The sequence below is a fragment of the Chanodichthys erythropterus genome, chromosome 11, assembly GCF_024489055.1.
Source record: "Chanodichthys erythropterus isolate Z2021 chromosome 11, ASM2448905v1, whole genome shotgun sequence".
Classification (NCBI taxonomy): domain Eukaryota; kingdom Metazoa; phylum Chordata; class Actinopteri; order Cypriniformes; family Xenocyprididae; genus Chanodichthys; species Chanodichthys erythropterus.
Window position 1 is genome coordinate 5719688 of NC_090231.1, and position 22232 is coordinate 5741919.

General features: G+C 37.2%; 1 protein-coding gene across 1 annotated transcript in view; it reads left to right on the forward strand.

Annotated features, from left to right (window-relative positions):
• Positions 1 to 22232, forward strand: part of syt7b (synaptotagmin VIIb) — a 159630-nt gene that overhangs the window by 130966 nt on the left and 6432 nt on the right. The window contains exons 6-8 of the mRNA XM_067400319.1: positions 16690 to 16807; positions 18996 to 19263; positions 20599 to 20768. Coding sequence (XP_067256420.1) covers positions 16690 to 16807; positions 18996 to 19263; positions 20599 to 20768 — 556 coding nt within the window. The remainder of the gene's footprint in view (positions 1 to 16689; positions 16808 to 18995; positions 19264 to 20598; positions 20769 to 22232) is intronic.

Below are 22232 nucleotides of genomic sequence, written 5' to 3' on the forward strand. Positions count from 1 at the left end.
AAACGATTGGTCATTTTGCATCAGTAAGTGAATATGTCTAAAAAAAATCAAACATTATATACTTTTTAACCACAAATGCTAATCTTGCACTGCTCTGTGATGCGCCACACATTACGTAATCATGCTGGAAAAGTCACACGTGACGTAGGTGGACGTACAGATCCAGTGTTTACAAAGCGAACGTCAAGCACCCTTTACAAAAAAAGGTAAAACAACGATGTCGAATGATTGTGAAGTTGGAGGAGAAAATGAGATGGAGTTTTTCGCCCAATCGCTGTACTTTCACGTTACCATTTCAACGTGATTACGTAATGCGTGGCGCATCACAGAGCAGTGCAAGATAAACATTTGTGGATAAAAACTATATAGTTTAAGAAAATGACAGATGGTTTCTCTAGATAAGACTCTTATTCCTCGTCTGGGATCATGTAGAGCTCTTTGAAGCTGCACTGAAACTGTAATTTGGACCTTCAACCCGTTGAACCCCAGTGAAGTCCACTATATGGAGAAAAATCCTGGAATGTTTTCCTCAAAAACTATAATTTCTTTTCGACTGAAGAAAGAAAGACATAAACATCTTGGATGACATGGGGGTGAGTAAATAATCAGGAAATTTGAATTCTGAAGTGAACTGCTCTGTAGCTTTTATAAACGTTTCTTAGAACAGCACATAACTGATGCAAAATGTATTTTAGTCTGGGACTAGGCCTTGTCTTTGAAACAGTTTTTCACAATTGCTAAGACACTAAACCCCATTCTCTGAACCAAATTCTCAAAGGCCTAAACACATTTGTCAAATAAATCACTCTTTCTGCTAAACCCTAAACAAGTTGAAGCTGTTAATGGTGCGTTCACACCAGACGCGAATGAAGCGGTAAGCGCGAGTGATTAACATGTTAAGTCAATGCAAAGATGCGAATTGACATCCTGCGGCGCGATTCGTGCGAATGACGCGGCGCGAATTGAGCTTGCTCTAGTAGTGACGTGACGTAACGAGCTGAGGCAGAATTTCGAAACAACAATGGAGGACAAAATCATCGTCGCTGTACAACTTCATACATTTATAGAAACAGAAATAAAAAGGATCGTGTTTGAAAGAAAGTGAGTGAGGAGGTCGGACAATCTGATAAGCTGTAAAAAACGGTTGTGTTTATTCAGAGGAAGTGTGCAGAAAGCAGTTGGAGAGTCTGGGACACAAAAAAGAGTGGGAGAGCCCCTCTCATGACGCGAATTCGCGTCTGTTGTGAAGGGATTTTCACGCGCGAATGAAGCGAGTAAACTCAAAATGTTCAAGCGTCCAACTATGCGTGAATAGCGTGATTTATTCGCGCAAGTCGCGTCTGGTGTGAACGCAGCATTAGGCAGCGTTTGCAAATCTCATGCACTCTTTGCAAAACACATTCTCACTCACTAAAACACATTTTGCACTGTGAAGCACTTTTGTTGCAAAACGGTAAACACAAGTGGCAAAAGATGTTGTTAAAGTGCCCCATTATTATGCTTTTTTCGAATATTACCTTTCAGGCAATGTGTAATATAGCTTTCTATGAGAAGACACTGTTTTCTGCTCTGCAAAAGCAAATTCTCTTTGTAAATACTTACAAAAGATGAGGATAAAGAGTCAGTGGTTAAAATTGCCACAGCCATACAACAGCAGAATATCATTTTCACGATTGCTTCTCAAATCTCCATGAGTCCTGGGGGTAAAAATCACATTCCGCTTCAACCCACAGACTCAAAAAACAACCTGCAGCTGTTTTTTTGTTTTATTTACACAAAGAGCTGGTGAACACTGTAAATAGTATAATAGTATTTTTAATCATACTGAATTTATGTCAGTCTTTTTTACCTTATATGCCAAGAGAAAAAACAAATCTAATAGTGGTTACATAATCCTGAATTTGAGGATCCACTCAGAGAGAGAGAGAGAGAGTGTGTGCATGTGTGTGTGTGTCAGAGGGCGTTTAATTGTGGAGGAACATAGACGAATTGAATTTAAAATGAGATGTGCGGCAGCAGCTGTCCAGCTACAGTAACAGTGACGCGTGATCAAATGAAACCAGCAGACGGGGAGATGTCAGCGGCGTCTTGACCAGCCTTACACCTGCACCTGCTCTCTGGACACTTCCATTAAAACACCATTTAATAAATGAGATGGTGGCCGCAAAACTATACAAAAAAATATGACTGCACAACATCAGCAGCACATGGATGTGTCACTTTTGATCGGCTCTGTTTCTAACTCGTTCTTATTTTTTAATGATGATAGAAGCTGCATGCGTGAAAGGCCATGTAAATTACTGAAATATAATTCATGTATTTGGTGTGAAATTCACAGAATTATGTAGGAAAACTCACCACCAAGTTCCTAGAGTGTTGCTAAAGCATTGCTATGTGGTTGCTAGTGTTCTGGGTCGTTGCTTTCTGGTTTCTAGGGTGTGGTTGCTATGTGGTTGCTAGGGTGTTATAGGTCGTTGCTATGTGATTGCTAGAGTGTTCTGGGTAGCTGCTGGAGTTTTCTGGGTAGTTGCTCTGTTGTTGCTAGGGTGTTCTGGGTAGTTGCTCGGATGTTATAGGTGGTTGCTATGTTATGCTAAAGTTTTCTGAGGGGTTGCTATGTGTTTGCTAGAGTGTTCTTGGTGTGGTTCTAGGGTGTGGTTGCTAAGGTGTTCTATGTGGTTGCAAGGGTGTGGTTGCTATATGTATGCTAGTGTGTTCTAGGTGGTTGCTATGTTATGCTAAAGTTTTCTGAGGGGTTGCTATGTGTTTGCTAGAGTGTTCTTGGTGTGGTTCTAGGGTGTGGTTGCTAAGGTGTTCTATGTGGTTGCAAGGGTGTGGTTGCTATATGTATGCTAGTGTGTTCTAGGTGGTTGCTGTGTTATTGCTAAAGTGTTCTGAGGATTTGCTATGTGTTTGCTAGAGTGTTCTGGGTGTGGTTCTAGGGTGTGGTTCCTAGGTGGTTGCTAAGGTGCTCTATGTGGTTGCTAGAATTTTCTTGGTAGTTGCTCTGTTGTTGCTAGGGTGTTCTGGGTGGTTGCAAGGATGTTATAGGTGGTTGCTATGTTATGCTAAAGTTTTCTGAGGGGTTGCTATGTGTTTGCTAGAGTGTTCTAGGGTGTGGTTGCTACAGTGGTTATACACTGCATAACTGAGTACACCCCCTCTGAAACTTCTGAAAGTCAGTTACTTAGAAGACATGTTAGGGTTCTTTAGAGATATAATGTTCCAGCAAGTCTGCTTAATCAATTACCAAAGAAGCATGTCAAAATTATTCATGAAAATAAGATTTTCTTATCAAGGTGATAAGTGAAATGTTGTGTAGCAAAAATGAGTACAAGTACAATGAGTACCTCCTAAAAGTTACTAAATAAAACTAAATAAAAGTTTACATTTAAGTTTAAGGCGATGTTTGATCAACAGGTATGTTAAACCAAAACATTTAAAGAGAAGTAATTTTGTTGTTAAATTAAAAGTGTTATATAGCCCACTGAATCAATCTCAGACTTAATGCTGACAACAATGGAAGCACTTGAGAGAGAATCATCAGGAGACTTATTTCTTAGCACAAAAGAGGACAGTGGTACAAGAGGATTACCAAATCATTGTTTTAAGTGTGAAAATATAGCAAAAGTAACACAGAAATTCAAAAACAATGAACTTGTGACAAGGCCCCTGAAATAATCAGGCATTCATTTTAAGCTTTCGTTTAGTGATGAGGGATTTTTTTGCTAGACAACGAGCAGGAGAAATACCATGCAAGTGTCTCAGAGCCAGCAAAAGCTGACTTGTTATAGGTGGTTGCTATGTGATTGCTAGAGTTTTCTGAGGGGTTGCAATGGTGGTTGCTAGGGTGTTCTGGGTGGTTGCTTACGCAGACGCGATTAATTGAAATTTAAATTTGTTGACACTGACAGTTATTTTATCACTTTTACATTGCAGCCCTAGTATGTATACTGCAGAAATAGAGCAAGCAGTGTGGTATTGTGGTAATGCTATTCTGAATACAGCCTTACACTGTGTCCGATGCATCAAGATTTTAATGAGTATCCTTGGTTTACACCAAATGCAGAACATGGTTTCTTTTTTTTTATGAGAGCGTTACACTTTTTGCATAAGACTCCTGGTGGAAAGAAACGTGTGTCCAACTCTCCACATATCATCCCATCATCAAGCAGTAATGTGGTATAAGCACAAGTGGATCCAACAGCTCACTCACGTGTGTCTAGAATTCTGTTCTCCACAGTCGGCTGGATTCTCATGGGAACATCATCCATCATGCAGCGACCGTCTCTAGCATCTCTCCCCCAGTCTGTCCACATGTTGACAGTTTATCTCCATGCATCATGCACGTGTGTATCAACACGCCTCCACATTGTCATGCTCATCTCTCGCTTCATCCCTGCTTCATATGTTCATCGCTTTCACTTCCTCCCACCCCACTGCTTCATCCTTCCCTTCAGTCATCCATCCTTCTTCTTCCTCTAAATTTATATCATTTTCTCTCATCTCACAGCACGTTGCTACTTGGCACATTAATATAGAGTTCTGTTGATGTGTGTTGCACGTATCAGCTATTTTCAACCAGAAGGTTATCTGGGTCATTCTGTGTTAAATCAACATAATTTCAGAAACTTCCCTGGCTCTAATTTTTGATTTTGTTAATATTTTTCTGAAGAAAGACGAACATAATTGAAGAAAAAGCCAACATTTTGAAATGCCATGGAGGTATGTTGACTGAGTAATCCACTATTTTGTACAGGAGGGTCAAAATGACAATTTCCAGCTGAGATTTTGAGACAAATTACAGGTGGGTAAAAATAACTCAAAAATGGAAAAAGCACTTCTTTTGTTTTTTTGCCCAAAGTATTAAAAATATCTTAATATCCTTTTAGATTCTCATCCTTAATAAATTGTTCTTTTGTGATCTTTATTTTAAGGCCCTATATGGTTAAATCCCATAGATATAGGTATCTCAATGTGACTGTGTTCAAATTGTTGAATTTTACCCATTTTCAATGGTTGAAAACCAAATTTGGGTAACTTGTCAAACAGCTGATACTTATTGTGTTTAAAGAAGAATGTCTGAATAACAAATAATATTAAAACTAGGAATGTATCTGGTTTCCCTCTATCAAAACAATTGCATACAACATACCTCTCAACATAACAAAATATACCTCAACACACCAAAATATTATTTAGCATACATCTCAACATACCAAAATATACCTCACCATACCTCTCAATGCACCAAAATATACCTCAACATGCGAAAATATACATCAACATACCTCAACATACCAACATATACCTTAACATACTAAAATATACATCAACATACCTCTACATACCAAAATATACCTCACCATACCTCTCAATGCACCAAAATATACCTCACCATACATCTCAAAATACCAAAATATACCTCAACATGCGAAAATATACATCAACATACCTCAACATACCAACATATACCTTAACATACTAAAATATACATCAACATACCTCTACATACCAAAATATACCTCACCATACCCCTCAAAGCACCAAAATATACCTCAACATACTAAAATATACATCAACATACCTCTACATACCAAAATATACCTCACCATACCCCTCAAAGCACCAAAATATACCTCAACATACCAAAATACACATCAACATATCTCAGCATACCAAAATATACCTCACCATACCCCTCAAAGCACCAAAATATACCTCAACATACCAAAATACACATCAACATATCTCAGCATACCAAAATATACCTCACCATACCCCTCAAAGCACCAAAATATACCTCAACATACCAAAATACACATCAACCTATCTCAGCATACCAAAATATACCTCACCATACCCCTCAAAGCACCAAAATATACCTCAACATACCAAAATAAATATACCTCAACATAACTCTCAACAAACCAAAATTGTCATTTTGACCCCCTCTACAAAATAGTGGATTACTCATTAAATATACATCCATGACAGTTAATATTGTGGCTTTATTTTTCATTTATGTACTTCTTTTACAAGAAAAAAAAATTAAACCCAAACATTTTGATTGGGACCTCTTGTTGAGCTGACATGGAAAGTTTTATATAAAATTAGGTGTGTACCATGATATTTTGCCTGTGCTGCACTGAAGTGGAGAACTTTCTAGGTGGCTGTTGGCACGCTGAGTGGCGGCTGATGTCACAGCGGCGGTGAGCTGTCAGGCCACATGAGTGTCAGGCCAACGAGCTGAGGAGTGTTTCATCTATATCTTCAGTTCAGTGCAGGACACTCAAACAGCTCTGAGGAAACAAACACACATATGTACACTGATACAGTAAACACTTCATTAGCCTATGTGGTTCTGCTACTACGACAGTTACAAATAACCTGCCTGAAGGCCACAAAAACACATGGCCACAGGTTTATATACTCTGTGTAATATGCATTATTAATCATAAACTACATTCATGGGACTGATAGATTCTTTAGTAATAGATTCTGGCTGTTTTACAGTACATAATCACATCAGTGCCAGGGATAAAAAACACTTTTTATTATTATTATTATTGTTATTATATACTTTTATTCAGCAAGTAAACATTAAAGGGTTAGTTCACCCAAAAATGACATTTCTGTCATTAATTACTCACCCTCATGTCATTCTAAACTCTAATACCTTCGTTCATCTTCAGAACACAAATTTAGATATTTTTGATGAAATCCAAGAGGTTTCTGAACCACACGTAGGCAGCAACATCATTGCACCTTTCAAGGCCCAGAAAGGTAGTAAAGACATTGTTAAAATAGTCCACTTGACTACAGTGGTTAAACCTTAATGTTATGAAATGACGAGAATATTTTGTCTGCAAAAACAAAACAAAAATAACGACTTTATTCAACAATTTCTTCTGTTCCGTCATTCTCCTACACTATTCATATTGTAAACACAGTGCAGCACTTCCAGGTTCTTCGTCATTATTTCCCGGCTCCTGCGTCAGCATCACACGCATGCGTCGTGCTGCTCACGTGATCAGCATCGGCCAATAATGAGTCTGCGTTCTGACGTAGGCTGATTAAAAAGGTGGGCTGCCAACCTCTAGGACTATGACTTTGGATGTAGTCCTGGAGGTTGGAAGCCCACCTTTTCACCCTCACAGTTAGGTAAGGTGAACAGAGACCCTGTTACATGGATTCAATAAGACAGCAGGGCCACACTGGGCCACTGAGCGTGTCCAGGCGATCCCACTGTGAACCGAGAGGAGAAAGTGTTATTATAGAATAAAGCAAAAACAACAGAATCTTTCTAGATTTATCTGTAGTAAAGAAAGCCATGTCAAAAGAGCAAAGTCTGAGCAATACAAATGTTTCTCTGGGGAGCGACCAAAAAGGCAAAGTCTACTGTCCACTGAAACATCTCAGTGATTTTTAACCACAAAAGCCAATGGGGATGTTTCTAGCATGTTGCTAAAAATGTTGCTTTGATATTCTGGATCCAGTGAATCCACTATTCCAAGCACCCATGTGCTTAAAAGCTAAAATATTCAAAAAAAAAAAAAAAAAAAACGCTTCCTCCCACACACATCCTCAACACTTCTTCACCATCCTCACAATTATCAGCACGATTTGCTGCTCTGAAGAGCGCTGGCTACTCTAATGATGCTCTACTGGGTTTGTTCCTCTGTTTATCTCACCCACTCTCTCTGACATTTGTTTCAGAGAAATTATATCGCCTTTCTGCCGTGTGGCCGAATGGCCAGTAATGATGATGATAATTGCAGACTCATGTAGAATGGCTGAGATTTACTCCCTTGAATTAATGATTGGTGGGTGCTTGGAAGCATTACTTCAAAGTAAATGTCAGGAAAACAACATTTGATCAGTTGCCAAATGTCCCTAGGATACAACGACAACTTTCACAGCCCGGTATTGGTATGTTTTTGAAACAGTCCTCAACAGGTGCAAACAGGCTCTGAAATTAACTTCATGAAATTGTATTAAATCATACCAGCCAATGGCAGAAATTGCTAAAAAGATATTTTGCAGATAGTGGGATTCTGCTGTTGTTATATATTCGTGACAAACACTGCAAGTCAGATTATTTCCAAAACTGCTGCTCTTGTGGGGTGTTCCCGGTCTGCAGTGGTCAGTATCTATCAAAAGTGGAGGAAAAGTGGTGAACCGGCGACATAGCTGCAGACCAGTCAGGGAGCCCATGCTGACCCCTGTCCACCACCGAAAGCACCAACAGTGGACACGTGAGCATCAGAACTGGACCATGGAGCAAAAGAAAGTAGAGCTCTGTAGAAAGTTGGCGACTTGTGCGCTGACCCCGCTCTGTGATTTTACGTGGTCTACCACTTCATGGCTGAGTTGCTGTTGTTCCCAGTTGCTTCTACTTTGTTATGATACCACTAACAGTTGAGCATGGAATATTTAGTTGTGAGGAAATTTCACGAATGAACTTGTTGCAAAGTTGGCAACCTATCACAGTACCACGCTTGAATTCACTGAGCTCCTGAGAGCGACCCATTCTTTCACAAATGTTTGTAGACGCAGTCTGAATGACTAGGTGCTTGATTTTATACACCTGTGGCCATGGTGATTGGAACACCTAAATTCACCTAACCCAATACTTTTGGCAATATAGTGTGTGTGTGTGTGTGTGTGTGTGTATATATATATATAAATATATATATAGTCAGACTGTCAGTAGGTTAGTTGTGTGTGTATATGTATGTATATATATATATATATATATATATATATATATATATATATATATAATAGAGAGAGAGAGAGAGAGAGAGAGTCAGACTGTCAGTAGGTTAGTTGTGTATAGGTTTATACTGTCTGTATTTATGTAGCACTGTGGTCCTGTGAGGTACAACATTTTGTTCCACTGTATGTCACCACATGTAGCGAAATGACAATAAAGCTCAACTTGACTTGACTTGATATCAGATCAATGCTATCTCAAAGCTCCTTTATCTATCAGACACTAAAAGCTCAAACCGAGTTAATAGCAGCCATGCGTTGATGTTGCTGTGTTGTTGTTGTTGTGCAGTGAGATTTAGTGCTCAGATTTCGATGGCAATGAACCTAGGTGTGTGCGTTTCATTTTTGTGATCCTGGCCTCAATTAAATCCTTGAATTGAGATTAAAGGGCTAGTTCAGAAAAAAAAAAAAAAAAACATTTACTCTGCTTTTTTGTTTCAAATCTGTATTTTTTAATATATATATATATAATATATATATAATTTTAAGTGGAAAACCGTTTTTTCATTTGTTAATTTAGTAACTGAGATTGATGATCAATATTGCCTTGAAGGTTTAGTACCTCCACTGATCAAAAAAATCACCTATAGTTTTCTATTTTGTGTTCTATTCATTGAAGATCTCTATCATTCTTTCAGAGTTAAATAATGTCTGGCTATTCCAGACTGTTCGGAGTGTTAGTTTTTGCTCTTGATTTGTGCACAGGTTATAAATAATCACCCAGCTGGCCATCTCCTGTCACCCAGAGAGGCATACGTCAATCTAGATCCAGACTGTATTTTGGTACCTGATATAATTGTCATGGTACTTTACATTCACTTTCCTGCAGGTCACTTTGGTAAGAAACCGCCTGCCAAGAAAATGAATATTAATGCAAATGCAGTCATTTTGTTTTGCTTTTAGTCTAATGTTGACCTTGGTATCACAATAGAACCTCTGAAACACACTCTCAAAGGTTATAACAACCTTAGCAGAATGTGCTGGATAAAATCTGATGCTTACACAATCTCCATCCAACCCTGCGGGAGACATTAATGCAGTGAAGTCTGTGATGACCTCCTGATCTTTCACCATTGGAAAGAGTTTAGATGTAAAATCCTTAAGTAACAAAGGCCGCATCTCTTCCAAGTTGCCCTACAGCTTATGCTTATGTAAAATCCACAGGAAACCTTGGATATTGATATGGTCGGAGGAAACATATAGGGGCTTGGGATGTGCACACTGATGTGCAGCTAAATATATGTCTTGGAAAGTCTGAAAGGAATATTGGCAGTGGTGTCTAGTAAGAAAAAGTTGTATGAGATCTTAATTTTACTTAAAGGGGACATTTGTAAGACATTTCATGTATTAATCACTTTTTGTATTGCCAATGTGTGAACAGCTTGTAATGAAACTTTAAAAAACGAGACCTTTTCCGACTTCCTCTGAAAGCTGTAGACTGATTTTTGTGTGAAGGACTCGGGCCGGTTTTGCCAGGAAAATCCAAAGGATGTGACATTTACGTGAGCTCCTGAGAACCTTTCTTCCGTTCAGTGACACATGAAATGAACGCTTATGCAATGTTCAGGATAATGCTGAAAGAGCCATTCTGTGCTGTAATATCAGAATGTGTCATGGGATTAATTCAAACTATATTCACGCATAGCCAGATCTATATAGTTTATAGTCTCAGATGTACTTTATAATCAAACTATCTTAACAGTGTGCAAATATCCACATCACTATGATGAAATGCTTTCAGCAGCGTGGACGGCGTCAGGATGTTTGCTTCAAAGGTTTTTTTTTTTTTACTTCTAAGCAAAGAATTGAAAAGAATTTCAGCGTGAGTATATCAGGGGCATTGAATCACGTTTGTATGTTACGTGTGTACAAGCAATAAGTTTCTGGCTGCAGTTCACTTAACGGCCATCGGTGTCTCTAATAACAAGGGTTACTGAATTCTACATATAGCCGTTTTAATGCACATTCTTGGTTATATGTGCTCGTATATGGTAATACGATATATCACGATAATGATCATGCACGATATTATCATCATGGGCACTTCAGAATACCGGTAATAATTATTTATTACCAATTATTCTGATTTTTAGAATGCATTTTAAGAATAATTTACCCATCAACCATTTAAAATGCACAGCACCACTATATGCTGCGTCAAAGAGGCACATGCACTGATGTAAACAAGCCCAACACACAGAAGAAGCACATGGCGGACGAGTGGAAAATACACATTCACTTTTTGACAGCAGATGGCACTGATGGAACAGCAGAAATGCAGCGGTTACCCCGGTAACCCTGTAAACAAAGCAGCTGTGCTACAGCTACTACAGTATTTAAGTGTTTCAAACAGCCATTCAGATTTTTGTATTCACTATGGTGTTCATCACAGTGCCAAATACATAAAGAGTTAAGGATATTTATCACACTTTACAATAAGGCTCCATTATTTAACATTAGTTAATTCATAAGTTGACATAAACTGACAATGAAAAATGCTTCTAAAGCATTTATTAACCTTAATGTTAATTTCATCATTTAATAACACGTTAGGGTTAGAGACTGTTCCAGTAGTCTATACAGTAGCTACTGAGGCAATGTTTTAGGCCAGGGGTCTCATTTAACAAATATATGTTCTAAGAACATTTTGCTAATGTTCCCATTAAGTTATGAAAATGGTATTTCTGAAAGTTCTCTGAAAGTTTAAAAGGTTCATTTTTTTAAAGGTTTTTTTTTTTTCATGCAAATGTTAAGGGAACATTCCATTTTATCACTTTGCACGTATTATGGGAACATTACTTTTGAATGTTCTGAAGAAAAAAAAAAAAACAGAACCCAACCGTCCAAATAAAACATTTCAGAAAAAGAAAAAAAATCATGACTGATGTATAAATAACATTTTAATGCTAACATTTTAAGAACATTGTTAAAAAGATGTTCTGTTCTGTTAACATTACCGGAAGAATGTTTGCTCATAACTTTGAGACAACCTTTCCAGAACGTTTGCTCAAAGTCTGAGAATGTCCCTTGTTAGCTTGGGGTATTTAAAGTCACCATGAAACAGAAATTGCTATCATCTTTTTTTTCTCTATTGTGATGCATATCTGAGTGAAACTGCTTCTCGAACGAGAAAAAATTTAGGGCGGATATTAATTTTGTCCATCAGGAATTGTTTGGATCATTGGATCAGGAATTCCAAAATCTGTTCGTCTTTTCTTCCTTGCAATACACATAAGAATAGTTTGTATTTGTTTAGTACCTTTCTAGGTTTTTTTCTCACCTTTGTCCCCTTTAGCTCATTGATTGTATATAATTCTGTTTTCTGAAAATTAGCTTTTTTAAATAATGATATTTATTATGAAAAAATGGATTTGAAAATGTTTATCTATATTATAGTCAAGTCAAGTTACCTTATAGCACTTTAAACAAAACAGATTGTTTCAAAGCAGCCCTACAGTGATAAACAGGTAAGTAATTCTATAGTGCAAAAAGAATTAAATTCTGCAGTAAAGCAGCTCTAAAACACAATAGTAAACGGTCATTATTTGGTTGAAATATAGTTGGTAGAAAAATGTTGAAAAAGCCAACATGTTGTCTTTAATGCTTAGTGTTTTTCATTCACAGTGTAAATAGGACTGTATAAATTTTATTTTTGAAAGGGGTTCATCATATCAGTTCTCCTTGGCATAAAAAAGCCTCGAAAATGAGTGCCAATTATGTTTTAGGAGGAAAGTAGTACTTCAAATTTTAAAGCAAGCTTGCTTTCTGGTCTAAGTCTATATCCTGAAATTAAAGCATTTTTCATAATTGAATTAATTTGTGATGATTAATTCAGTTATATTTTTGATTATCTTGATTCATTCAGGATGCAAACTCTTCGTTCAATCAAAAATAAAAAGTCTATCAGCATTCAAATCATCATTTAAAGTGTTTTCCTCCATGCATTAAAAGTCAGTGGGGACCAAAACAACATTAGACCTCATTAACTTTCATTGTTTGGACAAAAAAAATCATCTTTCTCTCTCTCTCTCTTAGATCAAGTTAACTGCATGTAGGACTCATTGGTCTGAAACTTTTGAACGATTTTCTGTCATGTCACTCTGAACATAAGGAGATGGTTTCACAAGCAGCTTTTGTGGTCACTATAACCTGTTGAACACTGACCATGTCATTCCAGTCATCATTACAGGTGGAGGAAATTACTCTTGCAGGATTTCTCTGATGGAGAAAAATTCAGAGAGGGTGTTAAAGAAATGATGACTGTCGCTGTCTGCTGTGTCTGTGTTTATGGTGGGTGTATCATCACTCTTCAGACGGCATGTCTGTCTTCCCCTCCATGAGTGTGCCTGTCAATCTCCAGTTAGCGACGAGCCATATCTCCCAGCATTCCACAAACCAGGTGCATTTGCCATCTCTCCAGCCGTTGCCGTGCCAACAGCACTTGTTTCTTCTTGCTTTCTTTCCCCGGGGACGAAAAGTCAAAGGCGGCTATTCGTCTCCCCCCTCTGGCAGCCATATTACTAGAAACTCATCATAGGTCTATTAGTGCTGGACTCTCACAGTTCCACTGTGACTTGTAATAACTGGAGGGCCGCCATTACTGTTTGCACACATTTGTGCAGTGATTTTTCTATATAGTGTGTCAGGAACCGGTTATTTTTAAGAGCTGGTTTCAGTCCTTTTTTTTTATTTTTTATTTTTTTTATATTGGTTCTTATTAAATGTGTGCAGTTATCCTTTTAAAGGGGACCTATTATGCAAAATTCACTTTTGCATGGCGTTTGGCTAGCTGGATGGATTCTTTAGCTGGATGGATTAATCCACATAGCTCTCTCCATTTACTCCTGAAATCTGAGCCGCTGAAGACGAGGTGGATTAATTTTGTTTTAGAAGAAAATGCTCCCTCAACTCTACCGGAATTAATTTATGTCTGCGTGAATCATTTCACACCGGACTGCTTTGTGAACGAATGTCAATACAAAGGGAGAATTCAAAACAGAGGTTGTGCTAAAAATGTGTTACTCAAGGATATACAAGTAAAAACTGTTTGTGATCCAGTTTACAGTCTCCAGATTGATACTGGATACGGCAGTAATGAAGGTGAGAGCACTTTATTACAGTTCATCGGAGTTGATTTACGGATATATATGTGTATGTTGATGATAATACAAGGGAGAGAGAGAGAGTTTATGGTATTAATAATATTTGAATGCACACTTGCACTGTTTTATTAAGCTCTTGCAATGATTTTCTAGAGTGAAAACAGACACTTCATCTTTTTTGTGAAGTACAATAAACGTTATAAAACTCATCTGTAAACAGGCTTGTAGTAATATAGTGGATAAAAACAAGACGACAATACAAGTTATAACCGTGATTGAAATAAACTATACCTGTTCTATCTCCATGCAGCATATTTGCAGTTTCTGACATTATAGTGCGTCCTGACTGAATCCTGTCACCGGAGAATCAGCTCTCGAAGCTCCGCCCTTTTAGGCAGAGCACAGCAGCTCATTTGCATTTAAAGGGCACACACTGAAACGGCGCATTTTTGCTCAACCCCAAAATGTGACCAAAATTGAAACCATAATTGCTACATTTGAATTCATTGTTGGTTGCTGAAAACTTAATCTTATTCAATAGTGATTTTACATGACATTCTGTGTTGTTAACTAAAGGTTTTGTTGTAATAAACTATAAATATAAATACATAAGTGGGATAGATAGATGCTATTGCTGTTTTCTCTTCAAAATACATATGTTAGATGCTTTTGCTAATGATTATATTCTTGTTTGTGCTTTGGCTTTCTTTTGATCTGAAAATTCTTTAATAGTAAAAACACTGTTTTATCTCACTGGTTTTCCATCCTTTTATCTCCTTGCTGTTCTGAACTGAGTAAATGCTGAATGTAATGCAGTACTTGTACTTGTCTCAGCTCCTACTTTGTTGTGTCCTTACCTCATACACTCTTTTATGTTCTTTGTATTGCCTTTATTATGTATTCCAAATCTCCACAGAACTGTAATATTTTTATATGGAACCATTTTTTAGCTTTACACGGAGGACAAATGTCAGACTCTGCCTCAGTGTGACATCACTAAGGCTCTGTTCCAAAACCTAGTGAGCTGCCTTGCTGTCTACTACCTACATAGGCAGCATCCTAACTGAAATGGGACCTCGTCAGTGAGTGATTTGGGATGCTATATATGCAGAGATTGCTGTTAAACGGCATAATTCTCTAATAAGCAAAAAAATATCAGATTAAAAAAGTCTCTTTTTTCATTTGTTTTAACCTTTTAGAAATGCTTTTTTATTTTTTTGATTGTTTAATATGTCTATTTTTTTTCTCATGACAGCGGAAACAACTTATATTGGCCACTCTGTCATATTTGGCCATACAGATAAGAGTAAGACATCATTTGAAACTTTTGTGTACACTCACAATAACAACGAAATGTCGTGCTTTTGTAAAATAAAGAAAACAAAAAGAAGTCAAATTTAAGGCTTTTAAAGACCTTTTTAAGACCTGAAGAAATAAAAATTAATACTAAGCTATACATTAGGGATGTGCAATATTGACAAATTTTATCTCAATATTTTTAAAGTTATTTCAAAAGCAATATTTGCCACCTTAAATTTATTTCCAGGGGCATTTTTACCTACATAAGGGCATTTTTCTAAACTTATTAGATGTAAGCATCATCTTTTACGTCAAATTCTAACATTCAAATTAAATTCAGTTAGAATAATAGCACAGTATAGGGCTGTTACCAATCAAAATCATTAGCAACAAAATTCATCTTTGCAATGCAGATGTGACAGAAGCGGCATCAGAAGTAGCATTAGCATTTACAATTTGTCTACATACATTTAATTCAATATTTAAATATGAAATTATTTCTAATTTTAACTTTTTAATTAAAATGTACTTTAAATATGAAACTAAATTGCCAGTAGTGGCATCAATTCACTGTCTTAATGAGTGAGTCATTCATTCACCCGATTTGTTCAAACGACTGATTCATTCATGAACTAAGCAAGTGACTGTCTTTTTCAAAACGCGGATTCAGTCAGTATAAAAAAAAAAAAAATCATTTCCGTCTCCAGATTATTTGGCTGTTCTTCATTTTGAAATTTTCGTTGGCGAAATGAATAAAAAACAAACAAAATTGACAATATTGTGTCTAAAAATGTAACTCAAAATGTTAACTTATTATTCATTTAACTTGTTGTTAATTTAACTTGTATAAAATATTGTAAAATAAAATAAATATTGTAAAATGTAACTCAAAATGTTAACTTATTATTCATTTAACTTTTTGTTAATTTAACTTGTATAAAATAAATATCACATTTGCAATCGTTCTGATTTGAGAAAATGGCAATCTTGCTCATGTGATATTGTATAATTACATCATATCATATGATATAATTATAAGACATAAACTCATCAGGGCAAAAATGTCCATGTATCTTGAATTTTGAGGGCATGCATACATCATGCAGTGAAAGCGTGAGTGACAAACTCAATGTCAGCTCGCACATCATTAAAACATATAATTACGATATCATCATAGACAATACTTATCAAACACCCCATTGCACATAAAGAATGAACTTAAAATGGTTACTGAACTGACATTTGCCCATTTTCTTCTGCTTTCTCTTCCTTTCTCTTTCTTTTCGAGACAGTAGCCTAATTTATATGCTGTCATAAATGCCGCAAGGCCCGCGAATTTAAGATCTCTCATAAGTAAACAGTCTAACAGGGCCATGCTTACCAGCAGTAATAGCACCACAGAGATACACTTTAACCAAGTCGAGCAATGGGAGGCGCACAGGCCTTTGTGCATAAGCATTTTAATGCTACATACTAAAAAATGATCTTTTCTTTTGTGGTTCTTCCCCAGATCTAACAAACCCGGCAGTAGCCCCAATGGTCAGACCAAAGACGACAGCAACCGCCGGACAGACGCTAACTCTTCCGTCTCAGACCTGGCCAACTCTGTCACGAGTGACATGCTGATGGTAATGTGAACCTGTGGCTCTGTACTGTTTTCTTTTTGTTTTGCCTCTCTAAAGTAGCACTAGTTTCATGGGAATCCTTTAAACACAGGGGATGTATTGTGTGTAATTGGTGCTCTCCGTTACTGCAGTCAGTCACACAGACAGATGTGTCAAAAGCAACTTACCTCCAAGAAGCCCGGTAATTAGAAACTGGTACAGTGTGTTGCAGGGACCGCGGATAACGGCCCTCGCAGGGTCTGTATGTCATTATGTGGGTGGTAAGGCGTTTTTAAAGAGATGTGATGAGGGCTAATGATGGTACTTCCTCTTTAAGAGGGTGTCAGAAGCTCTTGTAGCGGCAACCTCTCGCAGCTTTGAGTCCCGCTAGGGGGGATCCAGGCATTGGGGCATGGCATGTCAAATTAAGTCCAACTTTCAGCCAAGGTCCTGACACGGATGGGAGTTCATTAATTCGATATGCCGCTGCTTGTCAGACCACTTCAAGTGATGGATTACTAAGGTGTTTGTAAAGACCACCAGCCGGTCCCCAACTTTTCGCCCTTCATCACATATTAATGTTAGAATGTCACAAATCATTAGAAAGTATCCTGGCATCATTTTTCACTCAATTGTAGCAGGGTAGAGCAGTGAATAGTCCGTAACATTAGTTAACCTGATTCAAACCAATAGCTACTAAAATATCAGTATTGTGAAGCACACAGGAAACCCGACTCACAGTTGATTTTGAGCATGTTAGCATGCTGTTAATCTAATTATATGATACTAATCATATTTAAACTTGATAACTAGTGAGTTTGTGAGTTCTTTTGAATGATTCATTAAAGGTGCAATATGTAAGATTTGGAGTAAAATATCAAAAAACTACTAGGCCAGTGTTATATATTTTGTTCACTTGAGTAATTACAATATCCCAAAAGTTTCCAACTATTTGTAAATCGTTTTTTTTATTTTGCGAGTACCATGCTTTACCATGCCTCAGAGAAAAACACTGTTTTGTGAATTAGCTAACATAGCATAATCAGATGCAGCTTTATTTTTAGTAACAGTAATACAGCATTTTCTCCATCATACAATGCGTTTAAAAAATAATTGCATGCCATTTATCAACACAAGCCGTCCAGCATTTGATATTGTAAAATGGATCTATCTTACTGCAGTGTGTAACAGTGTCTCACAGCAGCCGCCGAGCGAACGCACAGAGTAACGTTATAACATCATTTTCAACACTCTCAAATGTATCTAATATGATAAACAGAGCTGCGTTACCTCATACTCATGACCGGAAAAGCAGAAGCGGCGCCGGTGACTGTGTCATAATAAAAGTCCCGCTGCTCGTGAGGCGTGTGTTGCTCAATCGCTCCAGCTCCTCGTTCAGCTCCCGCAACACTCGCTCCTGCTCTGCTTCATACTACAGTAACGTTAATAATCGCATCCATGAACATGATTTCTTCCCGAGTCCTATCCCAATTAGTTTCCACCAGCTGTGAAATAAAGACCACATGTCCCAAGATTCTGCGCTCAAACTTGGCGTCATCAAGCTACGCCTTTGTTTTGAATAGGCCTCTAGCGACCTCTAGCTGACAGAAATATTAAATATTGCACCTTTAAGAGGAACTGGTTCATAAGTGTAATGAATCAGATTCAGGGTACAACAATGATGTACTAAAAGTGGAAAAGTTTGTCCTTTGCATTCTTCGCGTACAGACGACAATGTTGTCAAAATGATCCCGTTCACACGGATCCACGAAAACTATTAAAAACATTGTATTATTCATGATGACAGGCCAGTAGATGGCGATGTCACTTAATAAAGAAACATTACACGCCTATAGACTGAACACATAATACGCATGCGCATGACGTCGCCGTTTTCACAAATGCGCAATTTTGTAGTTTACAAAGAGACGATAACGCTATCATATTCAAAACTTGCACAGTGAAACCAGTTTTAAAAATTTTGCATTTTCACGCTGCCAAAACGCCGTTGTCATGTAAATTAACGGCCAAAATGCATAAAAAGTTTTATGTTTTAAGTTGAAAACGGTGTTACTTTAGTATTTAGTATTTATTATTATTTTGAATTAGCTTTATATTTTCATTTTCATTTCTGTAGCTGTGTTTGATTCAGTTATGTGTGCAATGTGGTTTTCGTGATTTTAATGAAATTTTGTCCACTTTGGTGTCTAAGTTGTCTCCAGGCTCTGAGGAAGAGGAACACGAAGGACCCGTGTGCGAGAAGTTGGGACGCATTCAGTTCAGTGTGGGATACAGTTTTCAGGACTCCACACTAACAGTGAAAATCCTGAAGGGTCAGGATCTACCTGCGAAAGACTTTTCTGGAACTTCAGATCCATTTGTCAAACTCTACCTTCTGCCAGACAAGAAGCACAAACTTGAGACCAAGGTCAAAAGAAAGAACCTCAACCCTCACTGGAACGAGACCTTCCTATTTGAAGGTCAGTGTGGTTTTTACATCTCGGCTACATTTTTATGTATTTTGAGTTCCTAGTCTTTATGTAGTTTGTTTGAAGATGGTTTCCCTCGTGTAGCCAGACTTTTGACTCTGCATTATAAAGGGTTAGTTCACCCAAAAATGAAAATAATGTCATTTATTACTCACCCTCATGCTGTTCTACACCCATAAGACCTTTGTTGATCTTCGGAACACAAATTAAGATATTTTTGATGAAATCCGATGGCTCCATGAGGCCTACATAGCCAGCAATGACATTTCCTCTCTCAAGATCCATTAATGTACTAAAAACATATTTAAATCAGTTCATGTGAGTACAGTGGTTCAATATTAATATTATAAAGTGACGAGAATATTTTTGGTGTGCCAAAAAAAACAAAAAAACACTTTATATAGTGATGGCCGATTTTAAAACACTGCTTCATGAAGCTTCAGAGCGTTATGAATCTTTTGTGTCGAATCAGCGCCAAAATTCGGAGCGCCAAAGTCACGTGATTTCAGCAGTTTGGCGTTTTGACACGCAATCCGAATCATGATTTGTGATTTAGATCGATTACACCTTTTTCAACGGCTCTGGGTCACACTAGCTATACTCGAAACATAGCACGATGAGGACATCTGCTGGTTAAAGCCGTGTAAATGCAACAAGAACAGAAAAAACATGTTTAATGACGTTGTACAGACTTTGAAACCGCAGCGCTTGAGTTTAGAATAAACAAACCGTTATCGTTCGTTGGTGTGGGCGCAAATATAGTTATCGATTATCGTTATAGTTATCTTTATAGTTATTCTTGGTGTTAACGGGCTCATGCTCACCAAGACAGCATTTATTTGATCAAAAATGCTTGTGAAATATTATTACAATTTAAAATAACTGTTTTCTGTTTTAATATATTTTAAAATGTAATTTATTTCTGTGATGAAATAAATCACTCCCAGTGTTCAGTGTCACATGATCCTTCAGAAATTGCTCTAAAATGCTGATCTGCTGCTCAAGAAACATTTGTTATTATTATATTTTCACTTCTTCATCAGGTTTGCAACTATTACTTGTGTCACAAATGTGTTAAACCAAATTCAATATAAGATTATAAAGATTATATATTTAGTTCTTCCTCGCAAGCGCTCATGTCAACCAGCATCTTTTACATGAAATTTTGTGTCCTTTCAGAAACAAAAGGCTTTCCAGTGTTGTATGCAGTATGCATCAGATGCTCAATGAACACCCTGGGGCCGGTCCACAGTATTTTTGTACCCTGTATTGAGCTGAAAATAATTTTGGTGAGCTAAAATTATCCCCCTCTCATTTCTCTCACAGGGTTCCCCTTTGAGAAGGTGGTGCAACGCACATTGTACCTGCAAGTGCTAGATTATGACCGTTTTAGCAGGAATGACCCTATAGGAGAGGTGTCCATCCCCCTGAACAAGGTCGATCTGGGCCACATGCAGACCTTCTGGAAAGAGCTGAAACCCTGCAGCGATGGCAGTGTGAGTAGATCAGTGTGTTTCTGTACTTAGTTACCATTTCTACCATTTGCACGGGCAAAAGGAAGGCGCCAAAGACACCAAAGCAGATGCCAATAAAAGTCAAAGAAAAGCAGAGATGAAGTGACTGAATTGGGTCGGCTAGGGACAGGGACAATACAACATTAATTGTGCAGTGGGTTGATTATGACTTGCAGAGCTTGTCATGCCTCAAGTAATGGCACGCTGGGTGCTGTCAAATGTTTTAGCCATTTTACGCAAGAACAAGAGGTGCACAAACTTGTCATTAGAACAGAGAGTCTTTGAAGTTCTCCTGGTGGGGTTTTCTGACATGGGGCGTCCAAAAGATCTCCCACAGATTCATTGATTCCAGCGTGAAAGTCCATCACCTGTGCTGTTGCGTTTGAAGCTGCAGGGTTTGGACTAAAATTTCAAAGTTCATTAAAATGGTCCTGCCGCGTGACAAATCAGTTGTTAAAAGTACAAGTATTTGACTCAATTAGTATGAGGTGAATAGAACTGCACCTGTGATCAGTATAGAAGTTAGAAGAATTTTATTTAAAACAATTTTTAGTAATAGACAATATGTGGTTCAGATTCATTAATCAGCTGATATATGATGATTTTTAGGTTTATTTGTTTGTTTTTGGCCAATGCTTGGCCAAATATCACAGTGCACATTTTCAATTTTTTGTATAAAAATTAATTTAAGCTATTTTGTATCTGATTTACTATCATTAAAGGTGTTATAGAGGATGTTTTGTTTTATACATTTTTGCAAAATTACTTGAAAGTGTCTTTACTAACTGATAAAAGACTATTTATTAGGTGCACTGAAAGGAATAATATTAATATACATGATCTGTGCACGAGGTAGGGCCTTAAAAACATCAGCCAATCGTTTGGCCCTCTGGCTTGTCAATCACTGCCATGATTGGCCAAGAGGGCCAATCCGCGCACGTCTCTCACAAGGAACGTAATGGCAATGATTACAGTTTAATATTATTAATATTTCAGTTTCAAGTAATATTGCAAAAACGTATAAAACAAAACATCCTCTGTAGCACCTTTAACTTGTACAGTATGTGTATATGGGCCATTCCTCCTTGTTGTAACTCTTCCAAATACTTATTTTACTTATTTTTTTATCTTTTATAAAACTGAATCTAATTACACTCTAAAAAATGCTGGGTTAAAAACAACCCAAGTTGGGTTGAAAATGGACAAACCCAGCAACTGGGTTGTTTTAACCCAGTGGTAGGGTTAAATGTTTGCCCAACCTGCTGGGTAGTTTTATTTAAACCAACTATTGTTTAAAAATTACTGTATTGCTTAATTAAAATTAACCCAAAGTATGTTGGAAATGAACATTTATTAATGTTCAATGAATAATTATTAAACAATAAACATTTATTAAATTGCTTATTAATAAATTTATATTAATAAACTATTAAACTATTAAATTTA